Raw genomic sequence first — 20,483 nt, forward strand, 5'->3', positions numbered from 1 at the left:
CAAGGAGTCTTTCTGAGCTTAACCCGCATGTAGCGGGGTTCAGTTTTGCCATTTTGTCGAGTCGTTCATTCTTTTTCTCTCCCGGCCATTCTGTTTGCTGGATGGACGCTTTAACTTCTTTTCTTTAGAAAGCCCATTTGGCGCACGAGTTGTGATTCACACAGCATTTCCCTGCATTTGCTGAAAACTACTGTGGTTTGCATGCTACAAGCGAACGAATGTACACTCTGCGGCCCCAACCTGTGTCGTATTCTCACGCGTTCAAATCAACGACATCCATACCAGCAATCAATTCTTAAAGAGGTGGATGCTGTCAAGGATCTATTCAGATATTAGTATCTCAATTCCAATACTTCTAAAGAACGATGATGACTCACGTAGTTGGGCGTCAGATAGCCATCACCACTGCTTCCTGAAATGACAGAGATGGTGATAGTGTTGCTGGTGGACAGCGTGCCATCGGGGATGGTGAAGTCGTAGATCTCGCCGTAGCCACGGTACGCACCGCGAGTGACGCCGCGAGAGTCGATCTTGGTCGGGGCGGCGGCGGAGTCGGAGTGGTCGTTCACAGTGATCGAGGGCCGGCCACCGGCGAAGGACAGGGTGGTGCCGACGCGGAGGGTGGCCTCGCCGCTGGTGTCGGCATCGTCGAGGGCGAGGGTGATGGTCAGCGGGTCGTTGACGCCCTTGAACAGGGCCATGGGCACGCTGCTGTCGCTGGACGAGCCGACGGTGTAGGTGACGGGGCCCCAGTCGCTCATGCGCGAGTCGCTGGGGTGCATGCGCAGCTGGTTCGCGGCGTTGAGAAAGCCGTCGGGCTTGCCGTCCCACGTGCCGATCTGGAAGAGGGTGCTGTCATCGTGGGCGTCCCACTCGCTGGCGATGTTTGCGCTGGCGCTGGACCCGGCCGTGACGGTGACGCTCGCCTCGGCCACCTTGAGCTCCGTCTGGTACAGGACCATGGTGTAGGTGCCGGGCTTCATGGCGGGCGAGGTGAAGGCGCCCGAGGAGGAAGCGTAGGTCCAGTACTGGGCGTCGTCGTTGTACCAGTGCAGCACGATCTGGTGCGCGCTGCCGTCGACGCCCGACGCCGTGCCCGTCACCGTGCCGCGCCCGCTCTCGCCCACGTAGCCCTCGAGGTCCAGGTCCGCCATGAACGAGAAGTCGACGTTGGCGAGCGTCGGGATGCCCGACCGCGACCAGTACATGGCGTACGGCCCGTGCAGCCCCATGCGGTACGACTCGGTCTGCACGTGGCCGCTGTTCATGTACCAGTAGAGCGCCGTCATGTCGCCGCCGTTGTTGGTGTTGATGTCGCGGAAGAAGGGCCCGCCCGACGACGTCTCGTACTGCGGCATCAGCATGCACGCGTGCACGTCGTCGCCGTACACGCAGTGGACGTCGTCGTCGATGAAGCGCTCGCTCGAGTAGAACTTGCTGCGCGTCTCGCCGTCGACCACAAACACATCCGACCCTTCGACCGTCTCGGAGCTGCCCGCCGTCGTCGAAACATCGCCAAAGGGGTACTCCGACGGCAGCACCGACGAATCAAGCCGCGCGATGTAGCGCAGCTCTCCGATTGATGGCTCGGCGCTCGTGTATGTCGCCATGTAGATGACGCTGTCCCCTGACTTGGCTACATAGTAGTGAATGAGCGTGTCCGTGGTGCACGTAACCTTGATCACATCTGCTTTATATTTAGCGAGAATGAAGTAAAGATGAAGTGAGCTGGTTACCGTCAAGAGTCTCCACACTGACATCTGCCGAGCCGAGACCGGATCCGATGTGAGAGCCTGTGGCTGAATACTGGTACTCCTGGCTGCGATATAAAATTGACGTGATGTCGCAGCTGGAACTGTCAACCGTAAATATCAGGGGGTTTGCCGATCCTGCATCGATGGTGTAGCTGTCGCCATTGTCTGTGACACCAAATGCAGCCAGGGCGCTCTGGCTGCAAAGGGAAACGAGAAGACCAACCGACAGGCCCGCCAACATTGTGAACAGTGTAAACAAACGACGACACTGATTCAAGAAAATAATGCAAGTGGGACGCTGTTATTTTAATATTTGTGGAGGCTCATCAGACCCGCGCTGGCAAAAGACGACCGCTCAGTAGACGTACGCGTCCATCTCCACGCCAAGACGAGTAAACACATGGTCTGAAATTGAACGGAAGATTTCGACCTTAGCGACCTGCCACATGCAAAAACAGTTACACAAGAGTCCAGGGTCAATCGCACCGATTGGAGGCCTTTTGAAACACTACACCCCCGTCAGGTGGAAGCAACGTGGAGAGCAGCCGAAGATCTACACGTAAATTGTCCTGTTCCATCCCTTGCCCGGCACTTGCAGTCTTGGCGGAGACGCAACGCACATAGTACCTGCAGATTCGCCTTACTATATCTGGTGACCATGCCTGGCCACGGCCGGTTCGGTCCGGTGGGTGGAGTCCTCGGACCGGTGGACGCGACGCTTTTGGAATCTATTGAGTGTTATGTTGTGCCACTATTTTGCCATGCCCTGTCAGTGGGCCACCCGGCGCTCGGGCTGGTCTCGAGCGACAAATGCGCGATCCACCGAGCTCCCCTGGTCAACTCTTCCTGCCCCGCATAACCCCTATATTGCCCTAGCACCCATTTGGCGAAATATGCAATCCAAGGGTAGCAAACAAGCATTTGACCCCGTGGGGGGGGACACCCTTTCTCCAGGCTATTCGGAGTCTTGCTTCCCGCTTCCGGCAACGACTTCATCCTCCGGACAAGCGGGAAGAAGACTAAGTACTAACGCGTCGACTTCGGCCGAAGAGTTTCGGAGCCATGCAGCAGAAAATACCTCAGTCAAGCTGACCATTAATTATTGCAATTGCTTTGGTGCTGTGTTCGCCCCTACGGAAATTCTGGTTCGTGGATTATCGCCTCTTGTTTTCGGTTTTGTCATTCAACCAAGGCTCCCTAAGTGCAAGTCAATGAATGGCTATACTTTTCAAACGAGGCGAACGAATTTCCCCTTAACCATATCCTCATGCGCCCAATCCAGATCCGACTTTTAGAAACTGTAGACTGAGCTTTAGTCCTCAGACCCCCTACCAACAAGTCTTCTCGAAATCTTGAAAGCTACTGAGCAATAGGTGCTGGAGGAACATCTTGTGTGGTAGAGTAGGGTCTTCGACCCCTTTATCATCCTCATCGTGTTCGTCAGAAAAGTATATTGGACCACTTGCAGCAAGACAATTTTTCGGACTTTCTTCCTCGAGTATAGCGCCTCTCGGGTGCGACGGCTTCCTCGGGTGTGGAAGGCTTGTATGCTTATTCCCCTCAGAGCGTATTCTTAGCTTTATCCCGCATCATGACCTCACATGCTTATGAATTATTGTCGACGCGTATCAATGACGCGTTCGCTGAAGCCGGAACTTGTATGTACGTTTCACAGCCGACATACGCCACATTTTGGTGTCGCACGAAACCAACGATCCGCCGTCAGCCCTACCGCTCATAGTGTCACCCTCTAAAACAAGACCAGCTAAATTCATTCATTATGTCAACCAGGCTGGCCAGGCCTTGCACTCGAGAGATAATTATAGCATCATACATACTGCCAGTTCCGCAATCTCCTCATTTACTTCCTGATTTTTGGATATGCACAGCGTACAGCATACTTTGCCTAGATACTTTCACTCTCAAGGCATCCAGGTAACTCTGAAAAGCCTATTTCAAACGTTTGAGTCAACTGCGGGGTAGATTTACAGGAGCCAAGATAATGACTAACATGCAGCGGTACCAGATTCAGGAGCTATGTGGAAGTTGTTGTTACACAACGCTAAGAATCACAGCCGCCATATACATGCAGTCAGCCAGCACAGCCAGAATATATTCTAGCGTTTGCATTCAGCACAAATGCCGCACAATCAAAGCCTCCTCACAACTGCGGGAATATCAAACCGGCCCCAGAACGGCCCATATTTGGCCACATTCCGGATTGTGGCTGCGCGGACCATCCAAACATACCCGAAAAATACCATCACAAAACAGTTTAGCGTCCGTTTTATCACTGGTTAACCATTTCCTTTTTTGCTAATCTACACTCCTTTAAGCAACATCAGCCCCCTGTTGAGTAAATATTGATCTTTCCTGCTGGCGATCACGGCAGGATTGACTATCTTATCAGGATACATAGGGCAAGGCTCTGGTCCAACATCCGAGCCTTCCTTATGATCCGATACCGAGCCAAGAACTCGGGGGCGAATGAGCCACCACGGCCTGCAGTACACCGTATAAGCCACCCCAACCCACGGATGATGCTTATTTTCGGGAATTGGCATCTTTGAGGAGCCAACACGGATGCCTGGAATCCAGTATATATAACCTTCTTCCGTCACTTCTCGGTGTACCTCATCTTCGTTCACCCAACTTTGCACCGTTGATTTCTTTTGTCCTTAGAGACTTACCCTCGCTTGGATTTCCTTCGTCAATTTCAGAATGTCCTCGATCGTTGAAAAGATCTTGACTGGCGTGGTTGCTTTCGCTGCTGCGTTGTGTCAGGAGGAAACCAATGGGTGAGTGCCATTGAGCCCGGTCTTTGTGGGCATTTGACTAATTCGAGTAGCTTGTCAAAGTATGGTACACTTGAAGCTCCAAAGCTTCCAAAGTTCTTGGATAGAGTAAGGCCTTCCGGGAATGTCATCACACGAGTGCTTACACGATCTAACAGGGCTGCGGACCCCCGTGGGATGGCATGACGACTACAAATGCAAACCCGTATACAGAGTAAGCACCGTTACATTTCTGGAATGAAGGACGCGCCAGCTTATATGACTTTTAGAGCTCCAGATACCGGAGTGACGGTCAGGTATGACTGGACGATTGAGCGTCACCCTTTGCAACCAGACGGCTACAAGAAGGATGTCCTACTCGTGAATGGGCAATATCCCGGGCCACTTATTGAAGCCAATTGGGGGGACATGATCGAAGGCTAGTTTTGCATAGGCGCAATTGATCCAGGCAACTGCTAACAATTTTTAGTCACTGTACACAACAGGATCAGTGGTCCTGAAGAAGGCACGCAAGTCCACATGCACGGCATCAGGCAGAATGGCACTCCTCATATGGATGGTACTCCATCTGTATCAAGCTGTCCGATCGCACCCAACGACACCTTCACCTATAAATTCAGAGCCGACGTTTACGGGACAGGATGGTATCATTCCCACTATTCTGGTCAGTCGGCAGGTGGTCTCGTCGGTCCCATCGTTGTCTACGGCCCAAGCTCGGCCGACTACGACATCGACCTCGGGCCTGTTATGTTGAGTGAATGGTATCACGAGGACTACTTGACACTCATTGAAGGCGGTAAGTCTGCATATTCCATATCCAGGATTTCTGTAAATTAACGCCTCCACAGTCGTCGGCACGGACCCCAGTCGTTGGCACCCACTTGCAGATAACAACATGATCAACGGCAAGATGGACTACGATTGCACTTTGGTCACTGATAACACCACTTGCGTTTCAAATGCTGGCCTCTCCAAGTTCAAATTCACTAAAGGAAAAACGCACCGTCTGCGGCTCATCAACAGCGGATCTGCATCTGTCCAACACTTCAGCATCGATGACCATGAGATGACCGTCATCGCCAATGACTTCGTAGCCATTGAACCTTACCAGACCAACGTGGTAACCCTCGCGGTATGTCTCAAGCCGCCTGCACCACCATTCTTCATTTACCAATATTTTTCATAGGCCGCTCAAAGAGCTGATATCCTCGTCACCGCAAACGGCGACATAAACGGCGCCTACTGGATGCGCAGCAGCATAGCCCAATCCGAGGCTTGCAACTGGTCGAACCAACCCACGGCCCTCGCCGCCATCTACTACGACGACGCAAACACCGACAGCAAGCCCAACAGCACAAGCCCCCCATCACTGGCCGAAAACTCGACCTGCTCGAACGACCCCATAGAGCAGACAGTCCCCGCCTACCCCATCCCTGCAGACCCCAACCCTTCCACCACACTCAACTTCGAGTACAGCTTCCTGGTCAACAGCACCGGCCACCCCGTGTGGACGGTCAACGACATCGGCTTCCACGGCGACTACAACCAGCCCGTCCTCGAGCTCGCCGCTGAGAACCGCGCGACGCCGCAGAATCTCGAGCCGGACTGGAACGTCTACGACGCCGGCAACAACGGTACGGCGGTGCGCGTCATCATGCACAACAACTCGACCATATCCCACGTAAGCCATCCCCCCACAAACCCACAAACACCCGTCGTATACACCCATACTAACACCACCTCCTCCAGCCCATGCATCTCCACGGCCACAACGCGCAGATCCTGTCCACCGGTACCGGTCCGTGGGACGGCCACACCATCGTGCGGCCCTCCAACCCGGCGCGCCGCGACGTCTACCAGCTGCCGCCGCACGGGCACTTGGTCATCCAGTACGCGCTGGACAACCCGGGCGTGTGGCCGCTGCACTGCCACATCGCGTGGCACCTGTCCGCCGGCATGTTCGCGAGCCTGGTCGAGCGCCAGCCCGAGATAGGCGCGGCCGTCGGCGCGGCGGGCGAGGCCGAGATGCAGCGGGTGTGTCGGGGGTGGGATGCGTGGACGTCGCGGAATGTGGTGGATCAGATTGATAGTGGGGTTTGATTAGGAGTGGTGGTGTGTGCGCTGTGAGAATTGGAGTTGGGTTTGGTTGTGGGGGTTCCGAAAGAGAGGAGTGTGTCGTATTTTTTTCATTGCTACTGTTGTCTATCTCCTTCTGTTGCACGGCTCGTCCACTTTTTAACTCTCGTTAGATTGGAGCGTTACTTTGCATCTACGTTTATTTGTATATCTTTGTAATTTTACATACTATGAATACGGAAGGCAGGCGTTTAACTTTCGAGGTTGCTCGTCGCTAATTGTATGGTAATTAAAGCTGTTAAGAACAGTGCAAGTGAATTGAATTGAACACTGCTGATTCTCATGACACAGCAGTAAAACTACCTGTTTAAATACACCAATTGCTTGAAATGATGCCACAAAGGATTATGAACGAGTGACGTTATTGTGGTGAGATAAAACAATACATACAGTCCCCTCTCGCAGCCGATGGCTAGCGTGGATTTGTTTTTTTACTCATATCATGGGTAGTTGAAGCTATCGTCCGAACGTTTAAAATTCTACATACACGTCCGGACGATAGCTTCAATTACCCACATATGTTTATTTTTCTAAGGTAGAGTCGGCGCATATTTACGTGATGTTCTAGAGCCCTGCTATTCTTCGCGCTAGCCATCGGCTGCAGCACCCCTCTGCAATCCTTGGTGTTGAGAAAAAGCATAAAACACGGCAAATACATCCGGCAATGAACATGATATGTCAAAAGCATGTGGAGTTTAAAGTATGATCATCCGCACATAATGATTCCCCGAGATTGAGGGCCAACTTGGGCTGAGTTACACCTCTCACTCTATTGAAATTTGTTAGTGATTTGACATTGGGAGGAATGATCACTTGAAAACACTTGGCCGGTCTTTTTCCCGGAAGAGGCAGCACTACGCTGACAGGATTGGCTCTGTCAGGATTATCCACTCCCTCAATTTGAGTGTCAGAAGCGGAAAGTGGTGCGGGGAAAACGGGAAAAGCAAGGATTGTAAGAAACTTTTTGTGAGGACTGCAATTGGTTGGTCCGCTTGTTCTCTCTGCCAAGCTTCCGGGTCCTGGAATTTTTGTACGCGTATTTACAAGTACCGATAAGTCGCTCCAGCTCGGTAAATATAATAGGGCTCGACGGAGGATTCCCGGTGAGCCTCATGTCAGCCTCCGTTTTGCCTCTTTGAATGGAGAGTAACCGTGACAATATCCCACCCATTTCGACTTCTACTGTTCTCATTTCACTACAATGACGAAATATGCAAAATTCCAAGTGTCTTTCACGGAATCAGCAGCTATAAGTCTCAATATATAATGATAAATCGAAACCTTTCCACATATGCGCCAAGGTGGCGGAGTCCTGCAGCTTATCGTCGTACAACGAAAACTGGGGAAGTTACCTAGCGCGAATCCTCCGCATCTCCGACCCACTTTACTGTCTGATCCTTCTTGTAATCGTTCGGAATCTATATTGACTCGATTTCCGTTTGCTGGTCAGCACAGCTGCAATTTTCAATGCCCAGGTTGATTGAAAAAATGCAAGTGACGTTGACGCTTTTTGTCTTCTTGGCCGAAACACTCTGTGTTCGCGCCGGCCAGCATTTTATCCCGGACCGAACATACACGGCCCCCAACGGCTCGTCTACATACCCCGCTTCCACATATTGCGTATGTTTGAAACAACTCCAATGTCAACGTCAAATTTGAGCTGAAGCAGGCAAAAGTGCGGTGCACTCGAAGCAGCCGGATTCGGTTCCAGGGTCGAATATTCCGGTGAAGAGGCGTATCAAGCAAGCATTGATTCGTACTGGTCCAGCCTGGAGCATCTGACCCCATGGTGCCTGGTTCAGCCGCTCAACACTGAAGAGGTCTCGAAAATTGTTGCAACTCTCGTCACTGCAAGCAAAGAGGACCATGAATGCCGGTTCGCCGTGCGCAGCGGCGGCCATATGACCTGGGCTGGAGCTGCAAACATCGATGATGGCGTTACTATTGATTTGAGCTACATGAATTCGACCACATACCACGCAGAGAACTCCACCGCGGCAATTTTACCGGGCGCCAGGTGGGAGTCAGTGTATGCGACCCTTGACGCGCTGAATGTGTCTTCGCCTGGAGGTCGATGCAATGTACCGGGTGTTGGTGGGCTCGTCACTGGAGGCGGTGTCTCTTTCTTCAACGCTCGGAAGGGGTTCGTATGTGACAGCGTCGCCAATTTCGAGGTACGCACATGCCACCAATCCCGCCCTTTGTCCTTTTTTTGCTCTTAAAAAAATAAGACAAGCGGCTAGACTGATTCCTCGGCACAGGTCGTCCTCGCCAACGGAGATATTGTCAATGCAAACAGCCAGGAGAACTCAGATCTCTTTCAGGTTTTAAAGGGCGGTGGCAACAACTTCGGCATCGTGACGAGGATAGACATGGAAACCTTCGACAACAATGGTCTCTTGTGGGGCGGCCTTCTCCAATACCCCAGCAGTACCATGCCACAGCACGTGAAGGCCTTCACTCACTTCACCGACAATGTTGAGAAAGACCCCAATGCGTCTACCATCATGTTTGTCTCGTTCAACTCCGAAGAAACCGGAGACATAGGAATCTTTAACTCCCATGTCTACACTGAGCCCGTGGTGCAACCGCCGGCTTACGACGAATTCAATGCAATTCCCGGGAAGATTTTTGACACTTCTCGTATCACCAACATGTCTGATCTCGTAGCTGAGGTACCACTTGAAACCGGATGGCGGTGAGTCTCTTTCATGACAACTCACACCCCAACACAGTCCCAATCACCAATCATTTTTCAACATTGCAGACAAGGCGCATATCTGCCTCCTTGAACCTTGTAGTAATTTGGCTGTGCTGACTTCACTTTTAGTCAATTGATGATGACTTGCACATTCCAAAATGACGAGGAAGTCCTCAGCAAAGTCGTCGAGCTCTACAGAGGCACTGCCGAGAAGCTCAATGGCACATCCGGCACATGGACCTTCGGGAACCAGTACCACCCAATCCCCAAAATCTTCGCTCAGCATTCGGTCGAGAAGGGCGGTAACATCCTTGGGCTGGAACGTGCGTCATCAAATCTCGTCCGTGAGTCTTTCCCCTTTCCAATCAGAGATAACCGTTGGGCTCTCTCGAAAAGACTTGTACTGATGCCTAAGCTGCTGCCTTGTGCAGTCATGTTGACCCTGGTGCAATGGGACGAGGCGGAGAACGACGAGACGTTCATCAATGCCAACAAGCAATTGATCGATGACGTCATTGCGCATTCGCGCAGCGTGGGTAAGGCGGACGACTGGTTGTACCTGAACTACGCATGGCAGACGCAGGACGTGCTCAACAGCTACGGTCCAGACAACGTGGCCAAGATGCGTGCAGCCTCATCGAAGTACGATCCAGATGGTGTGTTTCAGCGCTTGGTGCCCGGAGGGTTCAAGATCTCTGACGTCGACAAGTAGAAGGGCGGGGTGGCAACTTATTAGTTGGGGGTTGGGGAAGGTGTCATCCGCGTTGGGAAAGGGTCCCATGTTTTAAGGTTAAGCACGAGCCCTTTGTGCTTTGGCAGGCATAAACAAGGAAGTTCCGAATGTGCCGACGACGTTGCGAGTCTGGAGCCGTGGGGTGTGGCTAATTATGGCGATAGCCGTTCGCTCACGTGGTGACGAATACGGGAAGTGAGGCGTGACTGCCGACGCGTTCGTTCTATTCTCGTCGGCTTCATCAATGCATTGAATATTGATATCAATTCAATATTAAAGGGCGATCAGAACTGTTTCACGGGTGGACCGGATGAGGTCGATCAGGTATCTGGTGTATCTCCAGATCGCAGCGTGAGGATCGCCGACGGGCTTCGGCATGCCGGACACGGGCAGCGGATCTGGGCTCGGCAGGACGGATGCGACGCGTCAGCGTTGTTGTGCAACATCGCGATGGCCAAGCTCGCCGGATACGTCATAGGGCTAACCGCAAGTTGCTAAAAACACCATACGACTTCCCTATAGGTGACGACATAAGCCGTCTCAATGATCTCCCGGTTTTGCACATCTCGGCCTGATGTGGGGAAGCGTGGCACAAACGGTCCAAGTGTTAGTAAACAAAACCTGTTTTGCATCGCGTCGTCTGCACAACCTCCTACCTCATCGTCGCGCGCCTCCGACGCAACAAAAAAGGAACCGCAGGGCCTGGACCGTCCGAATCATCCGCGGCGGGCAACGAAATGGACCCCTTCTTCCGTCCCAGCTGGCGCTTCAGCTCAACGTGGGTGGACAAGCGCCCCACCGGCAAGCCATGTGGGGGCCTCGCATCACCAAAGGCGGCGGGCGCGCACTCTCTATCGTCGGGCCTCCCTCTTACCCCTCCCACTCCACTCCACCCGGGGAGACGCGCGCTTTTGCGCTCCCAGAGTCCGGACCACCGGGTTCGACGGCCAGTGCGCGCTGCCGCTGTGTTATGCGCCCACTTTTTTTCAACTGCTGTGTACCCTGTGAATCACCGCCGCCGCCCGCCCCATCCATCGTCCCCTTCGCGATCCGCGCGACTCATGGACTTGCTTAGTCCCGCAGCCTCGCTTGATGCTGAAAGGACACTGGAGAGACGGGCGAGCGCCTCGTGTGGGCTGGACGCCGCGCCCTCATACACCATTCTTTGGAGATCTGCATGGACAATCGGACCGGTTCCTGACGTCGCGCTGGCTGAGGGCGTAGCAAGCGAACGGGGACGCTCGCGCCAACTGCCCTGCGTGGTAAGGGCGATATGGGCGGCGCAACCCGAGTTAAGAGCGCAACACTTGCCCAACCCTCGCGCGATTATATCCCTTCGTCATCATTTCAATACACTATCTAGTCCCGTGCCGGCCCACTGACTAATCTCATGCCCGTATTCGGCAACGCGGGAAGCGCCTGACTTGTGGCAGGTTCGAGCATCTTCGTTTACGTGAAACGCTTATGCTGCACTCGGCATGCAAGGTACTTCCCGCCGCCGCCCGCGCTACCGAAGTATGTATGGTGCGTTTGTAGATGTGGCTGGGCGAGTAGCAGCGAAGCACCGCACTGCGGGTTTTAGCGAGCGCGATTGTACTGCTGGCGCCTGACCGGTAAGGCAGGGGTAATAAGGCAAAAGGTAAGGGTCGGGCGCCTTGCAGAAGAGCTGCCCCGGGGGGGCGAGAATCCGCCCTGGCGCTTTGCATGCGCGCTACCTACGGCGGTGCCGACTCCCTTTTCCCTTTTCTGCAAGGGTTGGTTGGGAAGCGAACGGGAGAACAAACCGAAACAGTATCATGCGGCGAGCCCGATGGACAAGAAAATAGAAATAATTATTTTGGCCCAGAGCCTGACTTGGGCGCCAATCCAGCCAATTGACGCGCCTCTCGCTCCAAACCGAAGCAACACCATTTTTGGGGGCGGGTTGGAGGCACTGAGGAAAAAGGAAAATCGGACGTGCACCAAGCGGACGGAAGGATCCGAACCGTAGTGCTCCGATCCGGTCCGTATGACCCGGTCCTGTACTCGGGTTCACCAACCCAGTCATACGCCTCGAAGTGGCAGTGCATTATAATGACAAATCGCTTGCGGACTCGCCGGCGAGACGCCCTTGAGGCTGGTGTATTTTTGCTTCTTCGTGTATTGGACCCGTTGAAGTTGGTCGACTCGTCATCCCCAATGTGACCTATCCCATCACTTGACTCCTTCCGATCGGACCGAGAAGAAAGATGACATCCTTGACTCTGGCGCGGCTGAGACGGGATCTAGGCAACCACAGGTTGGAGAGAACACGCGGGGAGAGCTGAACACTAGCCTTACGGACTTGCGCGAGAACTACAGTGCCATCTCTCTCCTTAGTGCGAGCATGTGAATTCCAAAGCGCATACCCATTATGGCCGTGGTCAGACATTAACTGTTACAAAGCAGCGGGAGCATGTTGGTTTCATGTTCCCAGCAACATGTCCCCGGCTGTTTGAAGTAGGCGGGACAAGAGCTTGCTCGACTCGACTTGAAACAAGTCCCCTTCCGGTTATTCTAGGCAGAAGCAGTATTCACAATCATCTCTGTTGAAGCCATGTCGAGGTGTTTAGGAGTTACCATTCTTACACACTAATATGCCTCGAAAAGGCTTCTGCGCTCTGTAACAAACCGAAAAACAATGAATATAAATCCTTTCGGAGGCCGGTATCACAAATAAACCAAAGTGCTCGACACTATTAAGTCGAGGCTAATGATGCGCCGTAATCCCACAAATAACGCCTGTCCCAGGTGCACGCCCAACGTGCTTGTATCCCAAACGCCACGCTCGCTGAGATATCAAATAGCAATAAAAGACAATCAAAAACAAAGCAAATAAACGGTGTCCGCGTGGGAGTTCAGAAGAAGTAAGTGTGTGGGCCCGGATGGGAGGACCCGGGTAAGAGGAGCCGATTAAGCAGCAACGCTGATGCCTGCGCTGAAAGGGGCGCAGTCTCGAAGGTCCTGCACGAGATCGTCCACGTTGCTGATGTATCGGCCGAGAAGCGCCTGCTTCTCCGCGACCGATCTCGTCTCTTGGATGGGATCGCTCAACCTGCGGTCGCGCTTGCGCTCGTTGCTTGAGCTGCGTTGGACGCCGACTTTGGGGCTGGCCGGAGCAGTCTCGTGCATGAGGTAGAAGTAGAACAGCTCCATCAGTTGCATCTTGACGGCCTTTCCGGTGCTGCGCGACTTGAAGAGGGAGGTCACGGTAAGGAGACCGTCGATAGACTCGAACGTCCGCGTGTTGGATGGAGTATCCAGAAGTGCGGTGACGAGCACGAGGAGAGACCGCGACTGGATAGAAGGGCATTCACCACAGTCGAGGAGGTCGAGGAGGAGCTGCAGAGCTGTTAGAGACGCGGTTCGATAGAATGATGAGTGCAAGACTTACGTTCATGTAGATTTCGCGGCCGAACAATGCGCGCGAAGGAGGGTGCAGGAGGAGAGCGCCTTGCAGCAGGTCGAGCACGGACAGGATGAGAATGTCGCTTTGACCACCTGGTGACGTTTGTTAGAACGACGATGCGCGCAGGGTGTAGCGGGTGTAGACTTACTTGCGCCCATACCCATTAATCTCTCGAGACATGCGATGAGCCGTGATGCGACTGCGGAGGTGTTAGCGACTGGTCACCCGGTGGCGGGAACAGGCGAGACTCACCATTCCACTCGAACCCTTCTTGCAGGCGGAAGAACTCTCTGAAAGCGGGATCGCCGTGCAGCGCGCTGAGTTGCTTGGGTTCAGACGGTCCTCTCGAGCCATTGCGCTTGTGTTTGGCGGCGGCGGCGGGGTCGGTCCTCTGGCTCAGGCATATTTGTGCCAGCAGGCCCTCGATCTGGCGCAGACCCTTGCGGACCTTGGAGCTGTCCTTGGAGGTGATGTTGTCGAAGGAAACGGATAGTAGGGCCTCCATGGCGACTGTGGTGGTTGGTGGTGAGCAGTGAAGTGCGTTGGGACGACTCAAGTCCAGGCGGTTGTGCGCATGTAAATAGGGTTGGCGGTGCTCGAGAATTAAGGGTTGGCTGGGAGAGAGTCAGTGTGACATGCAGGTCAGCCAGGTGCCTGGAACGGAGCCCTAGCGCCGGCCTGGGGTTGCTCCAGCGGCTCCACCGACGCGCCCAATCGCGCGGCGGGCAGCAACGGCTGAGCGACTGATCAGAGCAGGCGCAGCGATCAGTGACCGGCGAATGACGTTGGGCGCGGCATGCCCGGTTCTGCGCCATCGCGGACTGCGCTGGCAGCGCCCGGCAAAGTCGCCCCGCCAACCACACGATGCCCTCGCTCGTTCTGGCCGCATGCCCTGGCTCGCAACAACTACGCTGCCCCCGCTCTTCCGTCCAGCTGCCTGCGACTGCGCCCGCTTGCCTTCCGTTTCAGCCGCCGCAGAGCCGCACCTGCCTAGCGACAAGCCCTCTTCAGCCCTCTGAGCCTCTACACTGCCGCCCTGCAGACCGCAACCATCGCGAGCCCTAAACGCGACCGCTCAACACCAGAGAAAAAAAAAGTTCTCGCTTATCCACGCACGCGCTGCCCGTCAGGCCGCACCACGGCCATTGCTCGGATTGACGCGATTCACGGAAGATCGATGCCCATCCAACGCTCATCGGCTCACCCGACACGTTTTCTAGCCGCGCTCTGGAATGTTGCCGTTTCGCTGTTCCCTTCTGGCGCGAGCGCGCGCGCCGGGAACTATGGCTTGACGTCACGTATCGTGGCATGCCGGTCCGTGGCCAGAGCACTCTGGCCCTAGGAATGCGATCAGACAAACGGCCCGCCCCGGGAGCCTCGCATCAAGCTCCACCGCTCTTTGCTCTTCTTGCTTTTTCCTGCATCTTCGCAGCGCCCACCGCGTGACCCACGCTCTGCCCGTAACTACTTCGCCTTCTCGGAGGTGTGAAGACTGACGGCGGAGTGGCAGAGTCTGGATTCAAAGATCAACCGTCGCGTGCGGGCGCTAGCGTCGACTGGTTGGCCGCTATGATGAGGCCTTGCAGCACACCCCCTGCCACCAGGCCAGCCTCACTCTGTGATTGGGAGCGGCGAAAGATATGCTTCGTCGAGAGCAGGTCGTATTGCGCCGAGCTGGTGCGATGCGTGAGTTGTGCACGGAAAATATCAGGGATGCCACGCGCGCGACGGCGATCTAGCACCGGCAAGCGAGATGGAAGGGCAAAAGTCGGCAATGACGCACCCCCGAACAGCTGTCGGAAAATTTCCATCATCGATTCATCTCAGGGTCTATGTGCCAAGTGTTGCGAACCCGGGCAGCGTAGTGAGCTTACCGTTGGTGGATGACGCAGGGAGAGGCTTCCGGAGACCACGAGCCGATCCGATCCACGAGCACCGTTCGCCCTGAAATTGTCGGTATGGACACCACGCGCGATCGTATTTAGCCGACCTCTTCAGCCCTCTTCTTGTGACGTCGCATCCTGTGGCGCTCCCGGTGACACTGCGTTGGGTTTTTTCTAACGGGAAGCCCAGGTCGCGAAGGGTCCTAGGTACCTCAGCCACTCCGGGGAATGTGTATCTATGCCCTTCCGGGAATGGTCACGAGTGAGTCCAGCTGAACCACGCACCGCGTGCATGATCACAATTTTCCACAAACGGTAAAGCGACCGAAAGAAATTCACAAATAACCTCTTTTCGCGGCAGTCGAACGGCATGTGGGAATGCAGCTAGGGCCGAGACCCTGGGATGGCGGGCGCCGCCGATCAGCTGATAAGTATTTGATATTGCGACTCATGATGGACGCTGCTGACAACCGACCGTATTTGTTGGGGTGGTTGGCCTCATTATCTCCCCAAGCTCTTGTCTCAGTGTTCTTGTCTCAGGTCCCACTACAATGGTACTTCGACCTGTTGGAGCACTTCCTCGATCACATCGTCGACGGTCACGCCGTCCAACACCTCTCTCACGGCCTCCAACGAGCTGCCCCACTGCATGCTACGGTCGTTTTCGGGTGCCGTCAATAGAATACGGTGTGGGTAGATCTTTCGCGCTGCAAGGGCAACGAGAGATGGTGGCACATAATCCAGCCCGTGCAGCGGCGCAAGAGCACTGCCTTGTATCAGCTCGTGACCACCTCGGGCAGGCGCCGCTGGAACTTACCGCACCAACAATTCAAAGTGCCGCGTCGCCAGTGCTGATATACCTCCGCTGACTGCCCGGTGCAGACGCAGGAACGCAATCACATTGTGCATGTAAGCGAACACTTCGGAGCTAAGGCGGACTTCGCCCACGAGCTTCGTAATGTATTCGAGATCCTTCAGGTGACCGTATTGTTAGTGTTGCCTGGCCGGAAACGAAAACGAAAAAGTGGGACCGGGGAGCCTACATCGTGGGAAAAGAGAGGTGACTTCGCTATTGCTTTCGGGGACCCGAGTATCATCGACGACGGCCGCACGACAGAGGATAACGAAATTTGATCTTCGTCCAGGTCTCGGTACTCCTGCAGGTTGGGCAAACCATCTTCATCTTGGTGGAAATGAGAGATGAAGAACTGATTATTCTGGTCAACAAGTCAGCACGCACTCTAGAAGATGAAGATAAGACAACGTCAGTTCTCACAAGGTGAGGCGTTAGACTTATGTCAGGATCAGACGCTAGAAGAGCGATGAACAGAAATCGCTTTGGTGTAGGATGCACTGCGGTACGGGTGAAGATGCGCTTCCCGCGGATCAGCTGCCGAGTCACGTCAGCTTACTCACAGCATGCTTAATGTTATTTTTGAAAGCGTACCTCCAGAGCTTGGGTCTGCACCTGGCGCGGAGAAAGGTTAAGGTTCCTTGCGATAACTACGTTTGCAATCTTCCGATTGGGCTCGAGTGGGGACTTGGGGCTCCGGCGATGGGGCGGACGGAAGGTGGAGAAGGTGTCCTAATTTTATCAGAGTTGGCACACTAAGGCGGGAAAGGCCAACGTCAGGAGTTAATTGTGGCGTACCGTCTCGCGGGAGATGCTTGGGGGCGAAGAGAAGTATGATACGTCTTCGTCTTCTACAAGCAGGCCATTGCCGAATGCGTCAAGCGTCGTCTTCTCGGAGCACTCCAGGACAGTGCTGGAGAGACCAAAGACGCTGCCGGCAATCTGTCTCGGCGTCAGTGGCGGGGCCGCACAGGCTCTGAGGGGGAAGCTTACCAGCTGAAGCTCCTGGATCAAGGCATCGAGTTGGGAAGCGTCAGCTTCGATGATGGCGTGCTGCTCAGAGGCCAGGCACAGCAGCGCGGCGAGCTCGAGGTCGCTCAGAGTGTGCACCTTCTCAACGACGCGCTCGGCAGCGTCCATGGAGTGGCGGAGGTGGCGGTGACATCACCAGCGTGCAACGGCAGTTTGGGGGCGTTGGCGTTAAGTTCTCCGCTCGTCTCCCCAGGCGTTCATGGCGGCGCCTAGGGAGGCCCGGCCGGAGGTCACGTGACCAATATGCGATCCGCTATTCTCCTCCGTGCTTTCAGGCGTGCGGCTCTGCACGGCGTCTGAGCGCGGGAAGCCCCTTTATACGGCCGCAGCGAAGACGCTGGCGTGGATGGAAATATTTTTGGTGTAATTGGGCGCCGCAGCAAGAAGCGACCGACGGCTTGGCCGCGGCCGGCGTTCGGCTTCAACCCAGACGACCGGGTGCGTCTGGCCCGCATTCCTCCAGCGGCAAGCACCCAAACCGGGGAGTTCTGCGCCTCGCTCACCTCTGGTCGCCGCTGAGCCCATCGTCGCATCTGCGCCCGACTGCGTTGTCAGGCCTCGCCGGTTGCCAGCCTGCTGACGCGCTGGTTCCCGGGGCAGTGATCCTAGCGGCATCCCTGCTCGCGCATTCACCTCATCCTGGCACGCCCGCTCCGCTCTCGTCTCGACGTCTCCGCCGCCGACGCTGAGAGATTTGAGGTCTGCGAAGCCTCGCACCTCATCTTCACCCCCGAGTGCTCGACAACAGTCGGCTCTGCGCGCCAGACCATGTTCACAACTCCCGCTCCCTCCGCCCCGACGCTCTCGACCACCACCTCGCCCGCCTCGCCCACTTCTCCGACCCGCACGGGCAGACTCCGTGGGCTCAGCTATCTGCGCAGCTACACCCACCTCCACTCCTCGAGCGATCGATCTTCCGCGGGAAGCAGCGGCCACATTCGACGCCCTTCGCTCGTCCGCACGCGATCGACCCCGAGCGCGAACACTTCGCTCTCCTCCTCCAGCACCGACACTACCCCGAGCGCCGACCTGCCCTCACACTCCCGCCACGCCCCCGTCAACGCCGCCGCCGACACTCCTGGTGCCACAAGCGGCTGGGTACCCACCGTCGTGGGTCGAAGTGGCCTGTCCCGTGTCGCATCCTCTGCAGAACCTTCCACCACCTCCGCTACATCGCCACGGCCCGCATCAATGACTCGCACTCGCGCTGAATCAGCCGCTCCCTCCTTGGGCGTCTCCCACCATGGCTCCGATGCGGTGACCGAAGCGTCCACACCCCATAAGCAACTACCATCTATACGTTTTATTCCGCATGAAGACCCCAGAGCCTCGCGCCCAAGTTTGCAATTCCCGCCCATTTCAAGGACGCTGCCAAGCGAGGATTGCGTCATACGTGTTGGCCGCTACTCTGAAAAGGATAACATCCCGAACGACCTCCCTCCCAATCTTCCGTCGTCCGCTCCTGTTGGGTTCAAGTCAAAAGTAGTGTCCCGCAGGCACTGCGAATTCTGGTGCAAGGACGGCCAATGGTGGATTAAGGATGTCAAGTCAAGCTCCGGAACCTTCCTCAACCACATCAGGCTGTCTCAGCCTGGTGTGGAGAGCAAACCCTACAAGGTTGGGGACGGTGATGTTGTCCAGCTTGGAATTGATTTTAGAGGTGGCGAAGAGATGATTTTCCGTTGTGTTAAGATTCGCATTGAGTGCAATCGCAACTGGCAGAAGGCGCTGAACAACTTCAAGTAAGTCCATTGAAAAGTCGAGCCCCGTGCTTGGATCTGCCTAACAGCAACAGCAAATCCACGCACAAGCGCTTGCGTGACCTCGCCCAAGGCGCCAAGTCCAAAGACTCGGACTCTTCCAGTCTTCACTCCACTGACTGCAGCATTTGCCTGATGTCAATTCGTCCCTGCCAGGCCCTCTTCGTTGCGCCTTGCTCTCATGTCTGGCATTATAAATGCATTGCGAGAATCATCAACGGCCCGACCTATCCGCAGTTCATGTGCCCGAACTGCCGTATGGTAAACGATCTGGAAGCGGACGTCAGCGAACCCGAAGACTGGGATGACGATTTAGATGAGGTGCTCGAAGAAAAATTCGAAGAGAAGCTCGCAACTGCCTCGAACCCGATCCTCAACGGCACCCCAAGGAATGCGGAAACCGAAACTGATGGCACCAGTACGCCACGTGCCACTGCCTCAATTCAAAGCGGATTGACCAGCGGCAGTGAGGCACTTGCAGCCTCAATAGGCGACGCAAGGATTGAAGAGGAGGATCTGGCTGCCGGCATGGCCGGCGTCTCTCTTACTGCGGATATCGGCCCGCCTTCAGACCAGGAGCAATCATCTGACACGGGTCTTCATACACCTCCTGACGATGATTCTCTGGCGGAGTCAGTTACGTCTCCATCAGCCAATGTTGAGCCTGTTCCCATAACGGTGACTGGGTCTAGTGGATCGTCGGCCTCAACACCTTTTGGAGAGAGCGCACATCTGGCTGCACCAGCTCCGTCTAATCAGTACGCATTAAGCCCTACTCCGCCTGTCCCCGGCCCAGAATGTCCCATGACCCCGCGGAACAACGCCGGCCCTTTCGTTTTGGATGGTGCTGGCGGCAGAGACCGTCGGGGTACTTCTGAAGATGGTCTGACTGATAGCGTTGAAAATAGGGTCAGCAACAGTCCATCGCCTGATGCGGCGTAATTTCTTTGCATTATTTTTCATTGATACCTGGATCGTTGTGGCGGGGAAGGCGAGCGAGGCGTTTTTTTGTTGTTGATATCACGGGTGGCAGCATGATACGCAAAGGTTTGCATTTTGGACTTTCTGGTTATCCTATATTTCCTTTTCCTAAGTTTCATTTCCATTCGCATACGGGGGCTTGTAATAACCCCGGGCGTCCTGACCGTCATCACGACCCGCTCAGAGCATTGGGCAATTGAGTTCTCGTAGAGCGAGTTGCATAGCTGCACATGCCAAAAGTAGTATACACGCGGTCGTTGCTAGGGTTAGGAATAATAAACAATGAGCCGATTGAACGGCCTGTTCACATCTTCATGCAGAGTTGTTCCTCGTGAAACTGGATGAGTATGGACGAGGCTGAAGAAATACAGGGCATTGCAGACGCGCCTCCCTTCTTTAGCGCATTTTTCTCTCCGAATGAGAAGTCA

General features: G+C 54.9%; 6 protein-coding genes across 6 annotated transcripts; 3 read left to right on the forward strand and 3 right to left on the reverse strand.

The window, feature by feature from the left end:
- Positions 1 to 288: 288 nt before the first annotated feature.
- LTHEOB_9633 (Galactose-binding domain-containing protein) lies at positions 289 to 1,995 on the reverse strand (the record flags this gene model as incomplete). Its single annotated transcript, XM_035519242.1, has 3 exons — positions 289 to 321; positions 378 to 1,687; positions 1,737 to 1,995. 3 exons carry the CDS (start codon positions 1,993 to 1,995, stop codon positions 289 to 291), a joined length of 1,602 nt encoding a protein of 533 aa, XP_035368522.1.
- Positions 1,996 to 4,475: 2,480 nt separating this feature from the next.
- On the forward strand, positions 4,476 to 6,649 carry LTHEOB_9634 (Laccase-1; the record flags this gene model as incomplete). The annotated part of the gene is made up of 7 exons (XM_035519243.1): positions 4,476 to 4,552; positions 4,603 to 4,657; positions 4,708 to 4,763; positions 5,035 to 5,345; positions 5,398 to 5,681; positions 5,736 to 6,230; positions 6,299 to 6,649. 7 exons carry the CDS (start codon positions 4,476 to 4,478, stop codon positions 6,647 to 6,649), a joined length of 1,629 nt encoding a protein of 542 aa, XP_035368523.1.
- A 1,503-nt stretch (positions 6,650 to 8,152) lies between these two features.
- Positions 8,153 to 10,098, forward strand: LTHEOB_9635 (FAD binding domain containing protein; the record flags this gene model as incomplete). The annotated part of the gene is made up of 5 exons (XM_035519244.1): positions 8,153 to 8,305; positions 8,362 to 8,859; positions 8,947 to 9,383; positions 9,516 to 9,709; positions 9,818 to 10,098. 5 exons carry the CDS (start codon positions 8,153 to 8,155, stop codon positions 10,096 to 10,098), a joined length of 1,563 nt encoding a protein of 520 aa, XP_035368524.1.
- A 2,952-nt stretch (positions 10,099 to 13,050) lies between these two features.
- Positions 13,051 to 14,051, reverse strand: LTHEOB_9636 (Cell division control protein 14; the record flags this gene model as incomplete). The annotated part of the gene is made up of 4 exons (XM_035519245.1): positions 13,051 to 13,479; positions 13,532 to 13,638; positions 13,695 to 13,745; positions 13,799 to 14,051. 4 exons carry the CDS (start codon positions 14,049 to 14,051, stop codon positions 13,051 to 13,053), a joined length of 840 nt encoding a protein of 279 aa, XP_035368525.1.
- Positions 14,052 to 15,975: 1,924 nt separating this feature from the next.
- LTHEOB_9637 (uncharacterized protein) lies at positions 15,976 to 17,422 on the reverse strand (the record flags this gene model as incomplete). Its single annotated transcript, XM_035519246.1, has 7 exons — positions 15,976 to 16,195; positions 16,247 to 16,401; positions 16,473 to 16,646; positions 16,706 to 16,819; positions 16,877 to 17,014; positions 17,081 to 17,224; positions 17,276 to 17,422. 7 exons carry the CDS (start codon positions 17,420 to 17,422, stop codon positions 15,976 to 15,978), a joined length of 1,092 nt encoding a protein of 363 aa, XP_035368526.1.
- Positions 17,423 to 18,082: 660 nt separating this feature from the next.
- LTHEOB_9638 (Fha domain-containing protein) lies at positions 18,083 to 20,016 on the forward strand (the record flags this gene model as incomplete). Its single annotated transcript, XM_035519247.1, has 2 exons — positions 18,083 to 19,056; positions 19,110 to 20,016. The coding sequence occupies 2 exons, from the start codon at positions 18,083 to 18,085 to the stop codon at positions 20,014 to 20,016; spliced, it is 1,881 nt and encodes a 626-aa protein (XP_035368527.1).
- Between the last annotated feature and the right edge of the window lie 467 nt (positions 20,017 to 20,483).

The sequence above is a fragment of the Lasiodiplodia theobromae genome (assembly GCF_012971845.1).
Source record: "Lasiodiplodia theobromae strain AM2As chromosome Unknown scaffold_33, whole genome shotgun sequence".
Classification (NCBI taxonomy): domain Eukaryota; kingdom Fungi; phylum Ascomycota; class Dothideomycetes; order Botryosphaeriales; family Botryosphaeriaceae; genus Lasiodiplodia; species Lasiodiplodia theobromae.